Source organism: Hakea prostrata, chromosome 10 (genome assembly GCF_041222555.1).
Source record: "Hakea prostrata isolate BN-2017 chromosome 10, UWA_Hpros_2, whole genome shotgun sequence".
In the NCBI taxonomy this organism is placed as follows: domain Eukaryota; kingdom Viridiplantae; phylum Streptophyta; class Magnoliopsida; order Proteales; family Proteaceae; genus Hakea; species Hakea prostrata.
In genome coordinates, this window is record NC_142609.1 from 902,698 (window position 1) to 921,325 (window position 18,628).

An 18,628-nucleotide genomic window follows, 5' to 3' on the forward strand; every position below is an offset into this window, starting at 1 on the left:
TGATTAGTAATAAAACCAATGTATAAGGGGGCAATAGTAATTATCCTTTTGTCTATCAACATATATCATTAATTTAAAATTTCGTCTCACAATTCACTTAATAAATAAGTGAGTTCAACCCCTACAGACGGCATATTTAATATTCCTATCCTATAAAAGTGCTTTTGTACCAAAACAATAAGTGAGCTCGTCGAACTATCTGCATTATTTGGTGTTGTAGTTGTTACATCTTTTATTCTAAGGGTTCTTTGGGCGTGACCTATTTTTGGGCTTGACCCAACCCTTAGCCTAAATGACCTTGTCTATTGCATGTAAGATAGTTTAGTCACTTTTCGCTCATTGGTTCGGTTCGAACTTTGTGTATTCATGCAGTTGTGTCTGTATTTTATTTAGTTCACTAAAATGAAGTGCTGTTTACCAAAAAAAAAAAAAGTGTATGCGTTACATTGATTGTAAGACATAAAGTTAGGTGTGAAAAGTGACAACCAAGTGCTAGTACTTTCCTTACAACGCCTGACGCCCCACCATAGCTGGAAAATCTATCACCTACTCTTTGACATCCGGCAGTTAGCTTCTTCTTTCACAGAGTGCACTTTCTCACATATTCCCAAAGAAGCGAACTTCGTGTCCGACACGTTGATGAAGAATGCAGCAAGCTCTCAAAATCGATGTGTATATATACATTCCCCCACCCCCCTTTTTATCTTGGGTCCTTCTCTCTGACTCTTTTATTTGTAAATTTCTTAGAGGTTTTCTCTCGAATCAATAAACTTTCTTTCTTCTCAAAAAAAAAAATAAAAATAAATAAATAAATAAAGTGGCCAGAGAAAATCAAAACAGTAATATTTAATGAAAGAGGAACGTAGAGGATATTATTGTAAATACACAAGGAACGCCTGAAAATGAAAGAGCCCTGTGATCTAAACGTGTGCCGGTTAGACGCGTTTGCACCGCCGGCTGAAAACTGAGTGAAACTGTGGGAAGAAAGCATCGAGCGGATTGTGCGATTGCACCGGCGGCCGAACTCACCCTCCAACCTCCCACCATAATTGGCGATTGCTTTTCCAGTAAGCAAGAAAAGGGAGAAAATGCAAGCTATCAGACGACGAGTTTTCAACTCACTCTTCGCCGTGTCTTCCTCTTCCTCCACTTATTCTTTTGGTGCCTCCAGAACCCTTCACATAGCATCACAACACTCTGTAGTCACCCCTGATCGATTGTTTCCATGCAGCTTGCTTATCACTCCTTGGTCTGTCGTCCAGAACCGAGGTGCCAAAGTTCTTGGCACTGATGTAAGTCTCTTTAGTTTATAATTTCTTTCGATTAGTTTTTTTTTCTTTCTTTCCCAGGTTCAGAACTTTTTTATTTATTGCTACAAAGGTTCAGAAGTTATGTTATGAGATACTGGAATACTAAGATCTTAAAAAGAGAACCGAGTTCCCGACTGCTATGGTTCAGAATACAAAAAGTTGTTAATAATTGTATCGGAGTTGTTGGATTCTTATCACGACAGCTTGAATTGTAAACCCTTAACGCAATGTTTAGTGGGTGAATTCTTTCCAATAACTTAAAAAGGAGAACCACATTCATTCTTTTTGCAATCTGGAATGAGAAATATTCAATCCATATAAAGCAGAAAGCTAGTCATAGTTTGTCTCTTCAAGCAACACAGATTATTATTGTTGAGGAGAATCATGTAATCATGTAATTCTCTCTAGTGTTCAAGCATGGAAAAGCAATTCCCATTTCTCTCTCTCTGTCTCTCTCACTTTTTGGATGAAGATGTATATCATTACACAAAGGGAAAAGTGAAAATGTAAAAGGGGTGACAGAGAGACCAGAGAGACCGGGGGGTGGAAGGCAAATTGGGGTTGCTATGCAACTGACTAGTCAACACTCGAGCCTAACCCTAGGTAACAACAATTAGCTAGTTCGTTGGGTATCCAAAACACCCCCAAGGAGAGGGGGGGGGGGCGTGTGGGGTGTGTTGGAGGGCAATCCAACATAACCCCAGGTAACAACAATTAGCTTGTTCCTTGGGGTATCCAAAACACGCCAGGGGGTTGGAGAAGTCTACTGTAGACATCAAAGTGGATGACTTTCCAAATCAAGGCCAGAGATATGGATTTTGGGGGTTGATCTCTTGAGGTTCCATTCTCACCATAAGTTAGAAATCATCTATCTTTCTCTCGCTTTACATACGCATATAGTCTTTCTTTATGATGTCTTGTAAATTTGGTGCAGGTCAGACCAGGGAATGTCGTCCAAAGAAAAGGTTGGTTACAAAACATCCTTACCACCCTATCTAGTCTGAATATTCACCTACATTCACTAACAACAATATGAATTTGTTTCTCCATCCATGTGGGCGTATTCACTCCAGACCGCATTTACCAGGTAATTTAATCTTGTACGCTGCAGAAAGAGAACATGGTTGTCCTTTGTTGTTTCATTATGTCATGATAATGTCATTTGACATAGAATCTGGTCTTAGGTGGTGAAAGCGCAACACACACAGCATGGAAGAGGGGGAGCTACAATACAGGTTGAATATCAAAACCCATTAACCCTACTGTAAACTGAATTTAATTTGACATATACAAATGATACAAGTCTTTGAGTCTAGTGACTCTAGTGCTGTAATGGGGAACCCTCAACACTGAGTGTCAATAGTTCTATCATTTATTTGATCTGGTTTTCTTTCTCTAAAATAAACCGTGAATTGCATGGCCATCTGATGATTTAACATGGTTTGCAGATGTGAATCAATTATTCAGTGATAAAAATTATGTTTGTTGTAGATTTACCATTGGTTGGACCCTTGATGTTGTAGGTGGAGCTTCGTGATGTTGATAGTGGAAACAAGATAATTGAAAGATTTCGCACAGATGAGGCTATTGAAAGTATGGATCTTGCACTCTGCTCTTTGAGCTTGAGGTTTTTACGCTAAATATTAAGAGATTCATGATTTTTAAGATATCCTTTTTTGTGTTGTTTATTGGCTGATGGCCTTAGTTGCCATTAGCTGGATTATCTCGTGTATGACTGCTTCGTTGAAGATATCTTATTTTTCTTTTTCTTTTCTTTAGTAATTAAGTTATTTTTAGGATTGTTTTTCTAAGTGGAATCCATATAAATAGCTAGATTATTTAGAAGAGCTACACTGGTTCGTCTGGGTGGTTTGGTTGGCCTTAAGTTTTCCTGCACTTTGAGGTCTGGACTGAAACTGTCCAAGTCCATAATTTGGTTCTCAAAGTCAAGACCAGGACTGGTGAACACGTTGTTCAGCTACTAGTTTTTCATTGGTTTTGGCTAGTCAGTTAAGCCATTCTTGTCTATCTTTTGACTATTGGTGTCAGTATAGGTAATTATTCCCTAATTAATTCTCCTTAATTGGTGGGGTTTCAGTTGTCCTAATCGCCAGGGCTATCTGATATTAAATGATGACAGTGAGTTCATGCATGTGATTGAAATATGTCTAAAGTGCACTTCAGCCATGGTGCAAGGTCGCAAGTGAGAGAACTCGTATAATTCATTGTAATACCTGAAATATCTTGTGTTGGGGTAGAATATTCAGCCAAACTGTTTGTTTACCTTGAAACACTTATAGTTTTCTGTATCCAATTAGTCTATCAGCAACATAATTCAGGTCTCATTATCATTTAGGCAATTTGTGCTTAATAATGTATATTGTTGTGTCCAATCATTATCTTGAACACTAGAAAGTCATCTCTCGAAGAGCTGTTTAGCAGTTTCCACCAATTTTTAATTATAGATGACCTTCTTTCAATACTACTGGTCATGTAATTAAAACCATAACTGTAGATGATATCATGGCACACTTTCAATGATTCTGGTTTGCTCCCTGGTTCTATTATTTTAATCAAACCTTGATTGCATGAAATCAGTAAGCAGCTACTGGACATGGACATTTTCTAGGTTGTATACCCGTCAAACTGTTAAACCTTAGGGTACAGGGATTTTTGGTGAATATCAATCTGCCTGCTGAGTCTGGTTGCTGGACATGTTGTATGTAACGAAAATCTCCAATTGCTAAGTTACCAAGCAGAATCAATGATTTTGGAGGTCTCGTTGTTCAATAATGGAACAGGCAATTGACCTTATGAAATTGGAATGTGAAAATATGAACACGAATATATTCATATTATTATGATTTGGTATGGTTTCTAAGTTCTAACTGTAATTTGTTCATATTTTACATTGGACGTGTCCCCTAGTAATCTTATACAATCAACATAATTGTCTCAAATGCATTTTTTGGTAAACCAACTTGAATATAGACCATATTACTGTGCATATCCATGTTGTGTCACGCCTGATCCATCCCTTATTGCTATTCATGCTAGCATGTTACGAACCATCAGATTTATAAACTATCTAAACTCTAAAGGCTCCCATTACTTGGTCTGTGTGCTTGGCCTTGCCAGCTTATGATTCAATTCATGGGGGTGAAAACCTGAAATTGAAACCAACCTTTCTTTTTTGACTAAAGAAGTGAAGATGCACTTTTTTTTTTTTGAAGGGGGTGGGGGGGTGGTGTGTGATTCAGATCATAAGCAACCCTAAACTGTTTAAACAATATTGCCTCTGTTGATGACTTACTCACCTTTTGTGGTGTATTGTAGAGGTTTTTGTTGAGGAGAAATCTTTCACATTTTTGTATACTGAAGGTCATTCAGTTACGCTAATGGAGTGAGTATTTCAGTGCAACAAATGTTTTATTCTCCTTAATTGTGGACATCTGTAACCTTGCTGTGGGAAATATATGTATTCAAAAGTAACTAATTTGCATTCTCTCTGTCATTTTAACCAGTCCTAATACATTTGAACAAATTGAAGTAGACAAGGACTTGTTTGGAAAGGCTGCTGCGTATCTCAAAGGTATTTTTATTTTGGAATCCTTCAGTTTATGATTATTACTTTTTTAAAATGGCTCCAAATTTAGTAAAGATACACAGCTTGTATCATAGAACCATTGGATGTTGTTGCAGGCTGTAATTCTTGACAGTGGGTGCGACTTGCATGACTTTTATTCTAATCACCCCCCCCCCTTCAGATTGGAGCATAGATACTGAACATGCCCAACTTGCTGTAGATATAATTAACTTCCAGTGTCCCCAAAGGCTTTGTAAACAAATATGTTAGTTGTTCTCCTGTCTGAACATGACCAGGAAAAAAAAAAGTTTTTCTTGCAACTTCCTACGAACAAAATGGTAATCAACTTCAATGAGCTTTGTTCAGTCATTAAATACAGAGTTTGATGTAATATAGGTAGCAACTTGACTATTACATGGCAATGGCATAGGCAATCAATAGAACTAAGTTCTTCTAACAACTGCCTCACCCATATCAACTCACAAGTGATGTGCCATGGCTTGATACTCTTGATTCTGCACTTGACTGAGCTATTATTTGTTTCTCACTTTTCCATGAAATGATGTTTCCTTCTACAAAAGTGTAATAACCTGTAGTTGATCTTCTATCAACCAGTGATCTGGCCCAATTTGCATTTTAAAAAACCCTCAACCTGTCCATGACAATGATTTGTGTTGCAAATCACCTTTAGGACCCTCTTTGAGATACCTCAGAATTTGTATAACTACATCCCAATGAAATTTTTGAGGAGTGTACAGAAATTGACTCGTTACACTTATAGGAAAAGCTATATCAGTTCGAGTTAAGAGTTAAAATTATCAAAGATTCTCTATTAGGAAGAACAGTTTCATCATCTGGCATGAGAAATAGGATTCATGGGAGCATCTAGAGGTTTAGACCTAAAATTAATGGTTGCTTGGACTTCATCATCCCACCGCCAAGTCTCTATAGGGGCATGTTGAATACCTTCAATTTCTCCTAGAACTCTTGAGCATCTTTCTTTATAGAGACCATGTTGTTCCACTTTGTGTTTAGGTTTCACTCATGACTACATTGCCTTGTTTGATTTGCTTTATCTATGAATGAAAGCAAAGATGCTCTTTAATTTTCACCACTTGACATTAGGATAAAAAGGCTCACATATCCTATACTTTTGTGAGGTGAGGCACATGCCCAAAATGAACATTCTATGTTGAGTGGTTAGGCTCTGCCTAAGGATAATGTTACAGTTTTTATAGAACAGTTAGTCGATCCTACTCATAATTCTATTTGTTTGGTATAAGCCTGCTTTTGTGGGTACCTGGATGTTCCTCTCTTTTTGAAAAATAGGTGCATAATAAAAAAGCTCATAAGCTATTGCAAAGTCTAGAACTAATGCTTCTTCTTTGTTCCTTTCTCCAAACCCATAGCCTCCACAAACACTTTCCGTAACCTCTACAATCTTTCCTGATATGCCCATTTAGATCATATTTGATAATATTTTCTCCCAGCCCAAGGCCTTGACTAGTCCATCCATCATCTGTGTGTTCCAGAAAGTTAACTTACTTTCATCCATCCAACTTAATTGGGGTTGTGTAGATGCTAATATCATTAACAAACCTCATTTTCCAACAAATTTGACAGCAAATAGTCTTATCTAGCTAGTAGCATTAACAACCTCTTATTCCAATGCAAATTTGATGGCAACCATCCTATTTCTTGATGTAAACCCAACTTCAGGGTTAGTGTTCCTAGGATGTTCTCCCTAAAATTGAGGATTTGCCCAGAATCTTCTAGCAAATGAATCTAAAATATTATGGGATGTCGTTGGGTTTCTAAGAAAGTTGTGGGAAGCTCTTGGGATTGGTATGGGTTGTTCTGACCTAGATTGGGAATCCTATGGGATGATAGGGAAAAGTTAGGGCTTTAACAAAATATAATCGGGGTGTGATGGGAAAAGCTCAGGGTTTTGCAAAACCTAAACTGAAACGAAGAACTTGAGGAATGAGCAGGGAATAATGGAATGGGGATGGAAAAGGTACGAAGAACTCCAGGATATTCTTTCAGATCTCGAGGTGCACGGCCATAACACCTATTGGGCTGCGGAACTCCATAGAAAAAAATAAAACTGGGATTTATTGAATTAATTTGGCCTTTGGCTAGGAAAGAAAAGGGGCAGGTATCTTGCGATTTCTTCTTTCTTTTCCTTTTTTTCATTCTCCTTTTATTTCTGTTTCAGTCTTCTCCCCCCCCCCCTCTCTCCTGCTGTTTCACTACAGCCACAAGAACCAGAAAATAAAAAAAGAAAACAGAAAAGGGGGGCGGCAGGGGTGTTGCAAGAAAGAAAAAGGAAACGGGGATTGGTTTCTTGCTGCCGCAAGAAAAGAAGACAAGGGGGCAGGGGGTTGTGCGGTGGGTTTGGGAGGTGAGGGAGGGGGCTGGGGTTGCTGTGATTGAAGGGGAAGGGGTAGGGAGGTGCTGTTATTTACTATGAGTTGCTGTGATTGCTTGTAGATGCTGGAGATTGGAAGAAGAATGCTAGGACCTTGAAGAAGGTGCTGAATTTGAAGAACTTTCAACTGTGGCCTCCTCAAGAAGGCAACTATCCATTTGGCTCAAGACTCAAAAGTGTTTATTCAATATTCAGACTTTAGGTTACAATGAAAAGACTAGGCTACTTATAGCCTACAGTAAAAGACTTTGATCTACTTGGGAATCCTTTACAATTTAGGATCTCCTTCACTTTTAATCTCAGCACAAATAAAAGACTTTAACTTGAACTAAATAACTAATAGAATCTTCTTGAAAATAGATTCCCTAAGACAGTAAGACTCACATAAAGGAAGGGAGCTCTACTTGAAATAAAAGACTTATAAGAGTCCTACTTCAAAGAAAGGCTTCTAAGGACTGAGAACTCAACTCATAAGTCATAATTCAATACAAGACTTTGAAAATTAAGAAATAAAATTCTGAAATTTAATTCCAGCAGATATTTAGGGCTGAAAATGACCAAAATACCCCTCTTGGAGGCTTTGGCCTGCCCTAGGTGCGCCACTTTGGAGTGGCCTTGGGGTCCACTCCATGGTTTCAACTAGGGGGGTGAACCCTTTTTTACATCATTCTTGACTCTTTTAACCTCCACAACATCATCCTTTAGATTTTTGTTTACCAGTTTATGCACTACACCTCTATTACTTTGTCCGTTGAATACTATAGCTAAAAGCCGTCCAAGACCTTAGCTTTTCTACCCTTCCACCTTGTCTCTTGGATAGACGCAATTTTTATATTATAACATTTGTCTACTTCATATTTTTACACATCAAAGGTCCAATGCTCCAAGCTGTAAATCTAATCCTGCATTTATGGACTAGATTCCTTGTACATTTATTACCATCATACGTGAGCACTTGTGAACAAGACTCCATAATCGGGCAACAAAGTGGCACATGGAAACAGGGAATGCCTTAGAACAAGAATGATAATCCATATTTCATACTTACATTTTATCATTCTCAGGTTAGCCCTTAATATTTTGAATAAGTTGGAACTGATTTTTCCCATTTTTATTTGGCAACAGATGATATGAAAGTTGGCGTGCAACTTTATGATGGAAAACCAATGTCTGCTTCAGTTCCAATGCGTGTAACATGTACTGTTGCTGAAGCACAAGATCCTATGAAAGGGATAACAGCCACGCCTCAGTATGTGACATATTCTTATTTCATATACCATTTGATCTGCTTACCTTTTAGTGTGTATATCTCTTTCCATGCCTTAGTATGTGACATATTCTTATTTCATATACCATTTGATCTGCTTGCCTTTTAGTATATATATCTCTTCTTGGTAAGTTTTAGTGTAAAAACTTGATATATTGATGCAGTTGAATGTACCTGCCTGGACTGGCATGAGCCAATCTGCAAACCCGGCCCAAGGTGAACCCAGCCCAAACCAGAATTATGGTCCAATAGGGGGTCGATAGGGGCTCGTGTCATTTGGGCGTTGGTTATTCTTATAGATCATACATGGGACCTCCTCTGTTAGTTGTGGTTTTCTGGTTGACTTTTATGTCTATTTTAGGTTGTAATTAGTGATTTTTATCTTTGTATTTGCATGTAACCGTATGATTGGGATAAGAGATTGAATGAATGGTTTTTGGGACTCCCTCCTCCAGCTTTTTGGCTTCAAGCCCGGTTCCTTTCCTGTGGTTTACCTCGGCCTCCCTCTCATTCCTAGTAGGCTTACTCCCCACCACTGCCTCCTTATGCTTGATCATATTCGTAAGAAGCTTCATTGGAAGACAAGCTTCTCTCCTATGCTGGTGAGGTAGTCCTCATCCGCTCAGTTCTTCAATCTTCCTACCTTTATTGGTGTAGAATTTTTTCCATTCCCAAATCGACCATCCAGACCATGGAGTCCTTGTTTTGTGCCTTTCTCTGGAAAGGGCAGGAATCCTCTCGCTTCATCCATCCGGTTAGTTGGTCATCCTTATGCTGCCTTACCTCTGAGGGTGGCCTAGGATTTGCCGGATCTCTGATGTGAACCTGGCTTGCCTTCTCAAACTCATCTAGAAAATTGCCTCCAAGCATGATTCCATTTGGGTTAAGGGGGTCTATTCTTACTTCCTCCGTTCCGATTCCTTCTGGACTACTTCCTTGCCTTCCAACCCTTCTTGGGTATGGAGGAAGCTTCTCTTGCTGCACCCTCACACCGTCTCTGCCATATCCACCTCCATTTCTTCCGGCTCCACCACTTCCTTTTGGCTAGATCTGTGGCATTCGATGGGAATTCTATATAACCATTTTGGTCCCCGCACTGTCTATAATACCCGTATCCCCAAATCCACCCCTATCTTTCATCTTGAATGGCACTTGGTCCCCTTCCCCTCTCCCCATTCTCACTCAGGTTTGGGAGTCTCTCCCCCCTCTCGCAAGTTCCTCTTGTGACCTTATTGTTTGGCTGCCTTCTACCACCAAAACCTTATCCACAACCTCGGCTTGGAACCTTCTCCGTTCCCATAACCCTAAACCCCCTGACCCCCTTTGGTTTGGTTCAAAGGCCACATTCCCTGCCATTCCCTAACCCCCTTTGGAGGGCCCGATCTTGCTCTTCCCACCCAGTCCTTCCTTATCGGCCGCTATATCCTTGTTAGCCCCGACTGCATCCTTTGTTGGAACAGTTTGGAAGACCTTGATCACCTAGCTTCCATTGGCCCAGTTTGAGGCGATCCTTTGGGTTTACCCGCGATTGGTCTTGGATTTTGAGAAACTTTGCCGGTACCTCCATTTGTGATCGGATTTGTAAGCTAATGTATTGTGCCTCTATCCATCATCTTTGGTGGGAGCGCAATCTTCAGATATGGACACCAAATCCTGATCTATAGATAGGATTTGGAATGCCATCTAGTTTGATGTGTCCTCTAGACTGATAGCTTTTCCCCACCCCCCTGTTGATGATACCCCAAGGAACAGACTTATTGTTGTCTCCTAGGGTCTAAACTCTTCCTTTCGGTCTTCTGCTTAAAGACCTTGTATTCTTGCTTTCTTGTGTTTTAATATAATTATTTATTCATCCAAAAAAAAAACTTGTTGGAGCTATGAGTGGCTTTGTTGTTCATCTTTGCCCTTTCCCCCATTGAGCCACTCCTCAGCTACATGTCTTCTTTTTCTTTTTCCTTTTATTTATTTTTTATTTTTAAAATTTTTGAGAGGAGAGAGAAAAGGATATACAAATCTCAGACTCACTAAGTTTTTCCTCCTGCTGTTCTTTTTTCTTATCTCCCTTATATATAGGCATGGTCCAACCCTTCCCCTTCTATTTTTTTCCCCCTTCTTCCTTGCCATTCTTCTATCTATGTCTATATCTGCAACTAGCAACAGTAAAGTGCTATGTGATTGAATAGTTCTCCCCAAACTCTTCCTGTTCCTCTCAGAATTCAAGTCACGTGCTTTACCTAGGTTGACCGTTTGAGGTCATCAGTTTCCTCAAAATTGAGAGCTTCAAACTAAATCCCTGATGTATGTCACCAAACCCCAAGAAGAGTCCTGAGGCCCGAAAGAAATCCGGGCCTGCTACCCAGCAGCATCAGAAGCTCAATCGGTACCAGGGGTAGTTTGATCATTTTGACAATCCTACTTGAGCCCCGCTGGGCATAATCGTAATTAGGAGTTGTTAGGAGTCATTTCTGTTTTAATTTATTATTTGAGTCAGTCTAGGATGAGATAAGTAGAAGTTCTAAATGAATTCTATATTTGATGTTTAAGGCTATAAATAGACAGCCTGTGCTTGTAACAAAAGACAAAATTCATAATACAATTATTCAGAGTTTGTTGCAGCCATAGTACTACTTTTCAGTGAAATTTCCGCTTGGTGAAACAAAACCCTTATCGAAATCAAAAAGTTTGAAAATTGCCAAAATCTCGGCGAAATTTCGGAAATCTCACCGAAATTTCGCAGCAGCCCTTCTAGAATTCGTAAGTAACAATTCAGATCATTCCATTCATTATTTCCCCATCTCACACTGTTGTTTTTCATACCCTACCCCATTGGGCCCTCCCTTTCCTTTACCCAAAATGCTAATTTCCATCTCTCAAACCCTCCATGAGAATTCCCGTCCTTATTGATCCACAACTTCCCACTCCCATCAGCCCCATTTACCTTCTAAAACACCTAAACCTTGAAACCATAAATCCCATAAACCCTAAAAAACACCTTGAGACCCTAAATCCCCAAAACCCTGAAACTTAAAAAGCTAAGTCTGAAGTAGAGAACAGTAAGATTCAGACTTTAAAAAAAAAAAAAACCCTATCTATAACTCTAATTTCAGGCCCTTTACACCCATCCAAGAGATCCAAAAGCCCTAGACAGCCTTGAATCCATTAGCCACAGGGCTTGTGTTTCCTAATTAGACTGGTGATTATCAAGGGATTTTGGTTTATTAGTCCTCATCTCATTGTGGCTACATCATTCTCAGATCTGGTTCTCTTACCACCTGGCCTTACTGAAGGGAAAGTTCTTTTGCCCTCTAATTCCACAGACTATTCATTGGGGTCTAGAGGACTGTGTGGTAGGAACTTCCTGAAATTTATGTCTGACCAGAGCTTATATGAGAGATCTTTCATTGGTAAGCAAATTTTCTCTCCCCCATTGTTGGTTCCAACACAAGGAAGAAGAAGAGGTTCTCTTTTTTTATTAATCTCAAAACCATATTCATTGTTATTACAGAAAAGACCCTGTTTTGTCTGAGTTCATTTTATTTCATTCCTCTTATTTGAATTCCAGAAACCGTGTCTAGATTTGTTTACCATTTAGTTCCTTATTTTATTTTCATGTTGCTTGCCCAAGAAGGATGCAAAATTTCCATGTATACAGAATGGCCATTATATAATTAATTTGACGTAATTATCAGTTTACTTGGCCTGTAGTGACCCAAAAAAGGTTTTACTCAAGGCTGGATTGTTATATATTATGTGCAGCTATAGTGCGTTATTATACTTGTCAGAAAACAAAAATTGTGGTCAAAGATACTCGATCAACTTTATCAGTTATTAAGTGTTTGTACGAGTAGGGTTTTTGGCTTTAACTCATCCACATCACAGTTTGTGTGAAAAACACTTCCTAAATTCATCTCAATCACTTGCTTCATGCTTTTGGCTGTCACTTTGTGGGTTTGTTATTGGTGTGATGATCTTTATTGGTATCTTGTCCTAAATACAGGTACAAAAAGGTTTTGCTGGACAATGGGCTTACCATGCAGGTATGTATCATTATATGATCATATATAGCTTTTCTCTTTTCATTGCTCTACTTTGACCAATTTTTAATTATTTATTTGCTTCTTTATTCCTGTCTTTCCCGCTCCCTCCTTTTGCTTGCTATCCTACAGTGACCAAAACAATGCTAGATTTTTACGTGAAATTAAAAGCTGTGTCTGATTGGTTTATTCACATTTGTAGTCAGAGGGCAACTCTAGGGGAACTTGCTAAACATGCTAAAGCTCATCTAGTAGGTTGCAACTTAAAAGGTCAAAGGTGTCTACCCATATGAGTTCTTTCCTCTTAAAAAATCTTGGAAGAACTGGTTTGCGTTTATTTGAGGGCTGAGGCTACATGATAGGGTTTTGTGGAACTTGGGTTGGATGATGGGTTTTATTTCAAGCGAGCATAATTGAAACCTAACAGTAAAGGCTTAGTGATGTCTCGATGGTCAAATATTGCTGGAATTAAAAAAAGGGTAAACTCAACTTTGGTTTTTTGATTTCCAGAAAGAAGGAACCTAACAGTAAAGGCTTGGTGATGTCTCGATGGTCAAATATTGCTGGAATTAAAATAACAGTAAATTCAACTTTGGTTTTTTGATTTCTAGAAAGAATCAGATGATGGAATCTACAGTTTTTAGTGGTCAGAATCGGTGCCCTCAAAGATTGAGTTACCCAGTGGATGTGGGGGAGACTCGATCCAGAGGGGATGATTCTGATGGCTGGTTTGGTCTTGTGAAGGTTTTAGGGGTATGTTAGAGTTTATAGGATAGATAATTAGTGGTAGAATTGATTCAACTTGCTATTTGTTGAAGATCTTCTTGAACAGCAGCTTGGATAGTTGAGTACGATCTTGAATGTTGTTGCAGAATTTCCAGCAAACAGGGAGAACTTCTAGAGAGATTGTCAGGCTGATAAGATCCCTCAGATCGAATATGGAATTTGTGAATCAAACAGAAAAAAATAGAGAAGAAAAACTCGAGAGTGAGAAGAGAATAAAGAGAAGATTGAGAGAAGCCTCTCTCTCAATTTGTCACTACTATCAAGAGCCAACCTCCACTATATAGAAGAAGTCTGAATACAAAATTGGAAAGTAAATATCCCACGATTGAGTCTAATATAGACTCCAAACTACCACTGGATTCTCTCCTACCTTTATTCCCTTATTACTTAACCCTAATTTCTTTTTCTAACCTGACTTTCCTAAATTACCCTTATTACTTTCTAACAAATTTCAATATCAAAGCAGAGAAATCAACAAGATATTATGGCTTTAATGGTGCCAATCACCCCCTACACCAAATGGTGCCCTCAGCCAGAGGTTGCCCTGTCACTCACATCAAATACCTGATATCCCCTTCTCACAACTTCGCCCCTATTTATAAACCCAGCAGTAGCCCTCTCTCTTTCTGTCTCCTCCACATTGCATATTCCAGGGTCCTACCACAGGCACACTATGGTTGTAGAAGAACTTGATGGAAATGGGGGTTGGGAAGCTGAACAGCTCTCCAAAATCCGCTGTATTCAGAACAAAATTCTTATTCAATATATCATCACTCAACTGGAGATTAGAATTGTATTTAGAGCCACAATCCTCACTTAAACTTGGACTTAAGTAGGAATCACTGTCAAATTCCCATTAGAATTGCTACTCCCAGCATGACTTAAATAAATAACTAAATAGGAATTCAAACATATCTAATTGCACTTCCCCAATTTTTGGTTCTGGTGTAGGGGGGATTCCTACACCTAATAGTGCTGGTGCAACAAAGAATCCCTACATCTGTTAGTAGTTTTAGATAGCCAAATTGCGTCACATCGGAAGGTCCCAACATAGCAGAAGCAATATGTCAAAATCTTTTGCACATCAGACTCAGTTCCATCTTTGAGCCCTAATCTACTTAGTTTGTTAAGACCAACAATTTTGCCTCCACATATCTATTAATAAATTAGTAGTTTCGACATCCATAAACCATTAGTTGTGGTGCCTATGGAGCCATGGTTTGGGATCGGTCTTGATAGGGATCTCGGTCCCTCAAAAGCTTGGTAGAAGATCTCACTCTCGAGCGAGATATCGCCACCCTGAAAAACCAAGATCTTGTCCATCTCGGCGAGATCTTGGTCGAGATATGCCATTTTTGGGGCGTCAACTTAGTAGCCCATCTCGGGGGGTTTTAGGGTCTCAGTTGGGCTAAAACTTGGTATTTAACCTATTTAAGGCCTTTTGAACACACTAGTGGTCTTGTATTTGTGAAAAAAACATCCCTAAGTATGATTTTTAAGTCTACCCATAGTGTATTAGTGTGAAACCAAAATGCTGTAGGATTAGGGAATGTAAGGTTATATAACATGTAATATAAAACCTTTAAGGCATATAAATGAAAAGCAAGTGTATCAAATACATCAAATAACTAAAATTTCATCAAGATTCCATCCATATGAGTATTACAATCTTGAGTTTTGAGATTAGAATGATAAAGTTATATAACCATATATAAGTTATTAACACATAAGTTCATAAGACAAGTGGAGAATGATTGAGCTTCCTTTGATGTTGTAGATGTGCTAAGAGTAGTTGCAAGTAAAAATGTAGCTGAAATCCGCAAAAGATCCAGCGAAAATTGAGAGTTTCAGCAAGATATGGCGAGATCTCCTCATCTTAGTTTATGAAAAAACCGAGATATCTCGCGAGATCTCCCACCATGCTCAAAAGGCTGAGATTTCTTGCTGAAATCTGGTAAAAAAATCCGTTGTCAACTTGATCCAACTCGAAGGTTATCTTGATGGATATTAGGGCTTATTTTGGAATGGAACATGGTACTTAGCGTATTTTAGGCCTTCTAAACACACCAGTGCCCTTAGATTTATGAGAAAGGAAGTGGGTATACGAGTTCCAACTCGACCCTAACTTTGAAATTGGATATGCTGAAGGAGTGAACCTACAAACTTACAAAACATGATATGCACAATCGTTACTTGATATAATTGAAAAAAAATAAAGATTTAAAGTCAAATAATACATCAATCATGTCCATTTGTTTACAGTTTCACATTACAACATCAATGTACTTATAAGTTATGCCATGAGAGTACGAGAGTAAAATCAATAACTAAGCAGCTCCTCTAGGCTTGAACTCCTGCTCCACTAGCACCAACTTTAAGATATTAAATTTTGTCGCCCGTTGGGTTATATGTAGCCTTAGGTGAGAACCTTTTAACAAAAAGAAGAAAAAAGGACAGAGAGGAAGCTTCAGTGAAGATGATCAATTGTAACTTCTAAGCTCCCTTCAGTAGATCATTATTATAGATGAGCAAGTAGCTTGTAGATTCAGTCTAGGTAGAGAGACCTAACCAACTTTTTCGGCAAAAAATCTGGCCAAAACACCAAAGCTCTAGTAGAGGGGGAAGAAGTGTCGGGACAAGTTGAGATCTTGGTCTTGACTCATCTCAACCGAGATGGAGTATCTATAAAGACTGGGTTGAACCAAGATTTTGGCCGAGATGTTACATTTTTTTGGTATTGTCTTGATTCACACGAAATCTCATCTCAAGGACTCAAAAAGACGAGATCTAGGCGAGATCTCACAAGACCTAGAACTATGTATGAGCCAAGCTATTAGATCCCCCATTAAGTCTCTAAACAAATGTTGGAAACCTTGTCTGTCATGATTTATGGGAACTAAATAATCATGTTATGGTTATATGTTTACCTATTCATTCCATTGGATGCTTATCTGGTGCCTTCTTTATTTTCTGACATTGGAAGTGTGTATGGGAAACTGTTAAACAGCAACTGAAAGTTTTTTTCAGTTTTCTCTTATGTCTTCCTTAAATTCTCCAGGTACCGGCTTTCATTAGATCTGGTGACCAGGTAGTAATCAACACTATTGAAGACACATACATAACCAGGTAAATCCCGATATCATTTCTATATATTTTTTCATGCTAATTTCATGTTCCTCACCTTTCCCAGCCTGAATTTGCCTGTTGAATTCTATGTTGAACCTTCCATTATTGCCCTTCCTGCGGATAAAATGATTTGAATGATTTGAATGTCCATTTGGCTGTTGTTGAACTTCTTGCATTATGGTAGTAGCAATATGCTGGTCTATTATTTGCAGCAAGTCAGCTTTTTAATTTGGCAAATGGTTTAGTTAATTCAGTTCATATTAAATGTTTATTTCATTGAATTTTAGGTAACAAAGGTTTAAATATTTATTCTATTTAAGGGTTTATGATATTGTATCAAAAGTAATTTGTATTCCTCATTGTTTGAATAGGATATATCAATCATGATTTTGTTCTGGGATATTTGAGGCTTGTGAATTTGATTTACTATTCTAGTCGGGTTCATCAAAAGTTTTGGTTGCTTTCCTCATAGATCGAATTGTGAGACTGAACAAATGAGCTATTCTTGATGTATATTAATAACAGTTAGCGCATTTAAGTATGTGATGACCACAATGTTTGGAACTTGGGAGTGATGTTGCTATGCATTTCTAAAACTTCCAGACACACTCTCTTTGGTTTCAACATATTAGGACTCGTATTTTGTCTACCAAAACAAATAAAGTTTTGTTTTAACTTGTTTCTTGTTTATATGCTTGTTATACTCTTTTGATCAAGTTCCTAACGAGACCTATGTTTCCAATAATAATCCTACTATTCATACATCAAAATTTTGGGTGTACGTTTATCTATATCTAATCTAATATGTGGCCATAATTGATCTTACAACCTGTATCTGGTGTTGATTAACCAGGGCTAAGGAGTAATGCCTTGCTGGATATGATTGGGGACAAGAGTATAACATGTACATGTCCTTGATATATGTTCTTCTCTTCAAATGAAGAATGAGCTCAAACAGTCTCAGAGTACAGGTCCTTGTTTGATGGTGTCTGTTGGTGGTCTATTTCCAACATCCCATGCAGATCTATTTATTGTGGTATGTGAGAGCCTCACTTTTTTCAATGAAGAGTTGGGAGAACAGACTTGAGGCATAGTTTTGAGGATAGTTATCCATTTTTCTTGATCTCTGGTTGGTATATTTACTTGTAACTTTTGTTATGAAGTAGAATTTTTAATAAAACTGGCAGTTACGTCCCTTCCTCTTGGTGGGTGCTTATGCTTACAAAATTGTCCGAGTATTAGACATAATGCTTTGTATTCTGTTGTGATAGCCCTACCAGTCATCTTAATGATCATTCCAGTCCTTGCCCCTCCAAAGTCACTTACTGCTTCAATTTGAGATCTCCGGAATCGGACATCTTACCATGAAGGATGTTGCAACTGTCTGGAATATGAAAGATGGACGAATGACCTAATGGCTTATATGACAAGCTATGAGATTTCAAAAACAGATAGTAAGAACCTTGAGATACTTGACTATCCATACTTCTTATGTTGTTTCATTTCTCCTATTGGAGATTCCTTTTCTTTATGCTAAGAATTGTATTGGATTTTGATATACAGAATTGTATTGTACATTGGAGTGTGTATAGATTGTTATATTCACAACATACTACAAAAGAGTCTAATCGGTACGGTACCAACTTTGAATACAAAAAACCAGAACTATACCGTACCAAATTTACATTGTACGGTACGGTTTCGGTATTTGCAAAGATGGTTCGGTTCGGTACGTTTTCGGTATTAAATCAGTGCGAGAAAATGGTTTAAACATGTTATCTAGTGCGATACAATTTTAATACGTATGAATCCATGCCACTTTTGTTATTAGTTCATTATGATCCTAATGAAATTGTGGTCTTAACAATTGATTGAATATGAGACTAAACAAGTAAATCTAAGAATAGTCGTGAAGGACGAAACGAAAAACTGAATCAGGAAATTAGGGTAGGGTAAAAGTAAAGTTTTTTAATTGTAAAATTATATTTATATTCCTTAATTCGGTACATACCAATGATATGAGTACCTTAAACCGAAACCGTACCAAAGAAATTCTGTTTTGGTATGGTAAATTTGAACGGCGAGGTT

The 18,628-nt window shown here is 38.2% G+C and overlaps 1 protein-coding gene across 1 annotated transcript; it reads left to right on the top strand.

The window, feature by feature from the left end:
- The first annotated feature begins 896 nt into the window (after positions 1 to 896).
- Positions 897 to 18,151, top strand: LOC149001310 (elongation factor P (EF-P) family protein). The gene is made up of 11 exons (XM_089138053.1): positions 897 to 1,292; positions 2,245 to 2,275; positions 2,384 to 2,397; positions 2,495 to 2,545; positions 2,834 to 2,903; positions 4,647 to 4,713; positions 4,835 to 4,902; positions 8,453 to 8,576; positions 12,592 to 12,631; positions 16,473 to 16,540; positions 17,394 to 18,151. Exons 1-11 carry the CDS (start codon positions 1,089 to 1,091, stop codon positions 17,404 to 17,406), a joined length of 750 nt encoding a protein of 249 aa, XP_088994179.1. The 5' UTR covers positions 897 to 1,088; the 3' UTR covers positions 17,407 to 18,151.
- Positions 18,152 to 18,628: the final 477 nt, after the last annotated feature.

Coding starts and splice junctions, on each gene's coding strand:
- LOC149001310 (XM_089138053.1), top strand. CDS start 1,089: ATGCAAGCTATCAGACGACGAGTTTTCAACTCACTCTTCGCCGTGTCT. Junction 4,903..8,452: donor GGCTGCTGCGTATCTCAAAG/GTATTTTTATTT, acceptor ATTTGGCAACAG/ATGATATGAAAGTTGGCGTG. Junction 8,577..12,591: donor GGGATAACAGCCACGCCTCA/GTATGTGACATA, acceptor TCCTAAATACAG/GTACAAAAAGGTTTTGCTGG.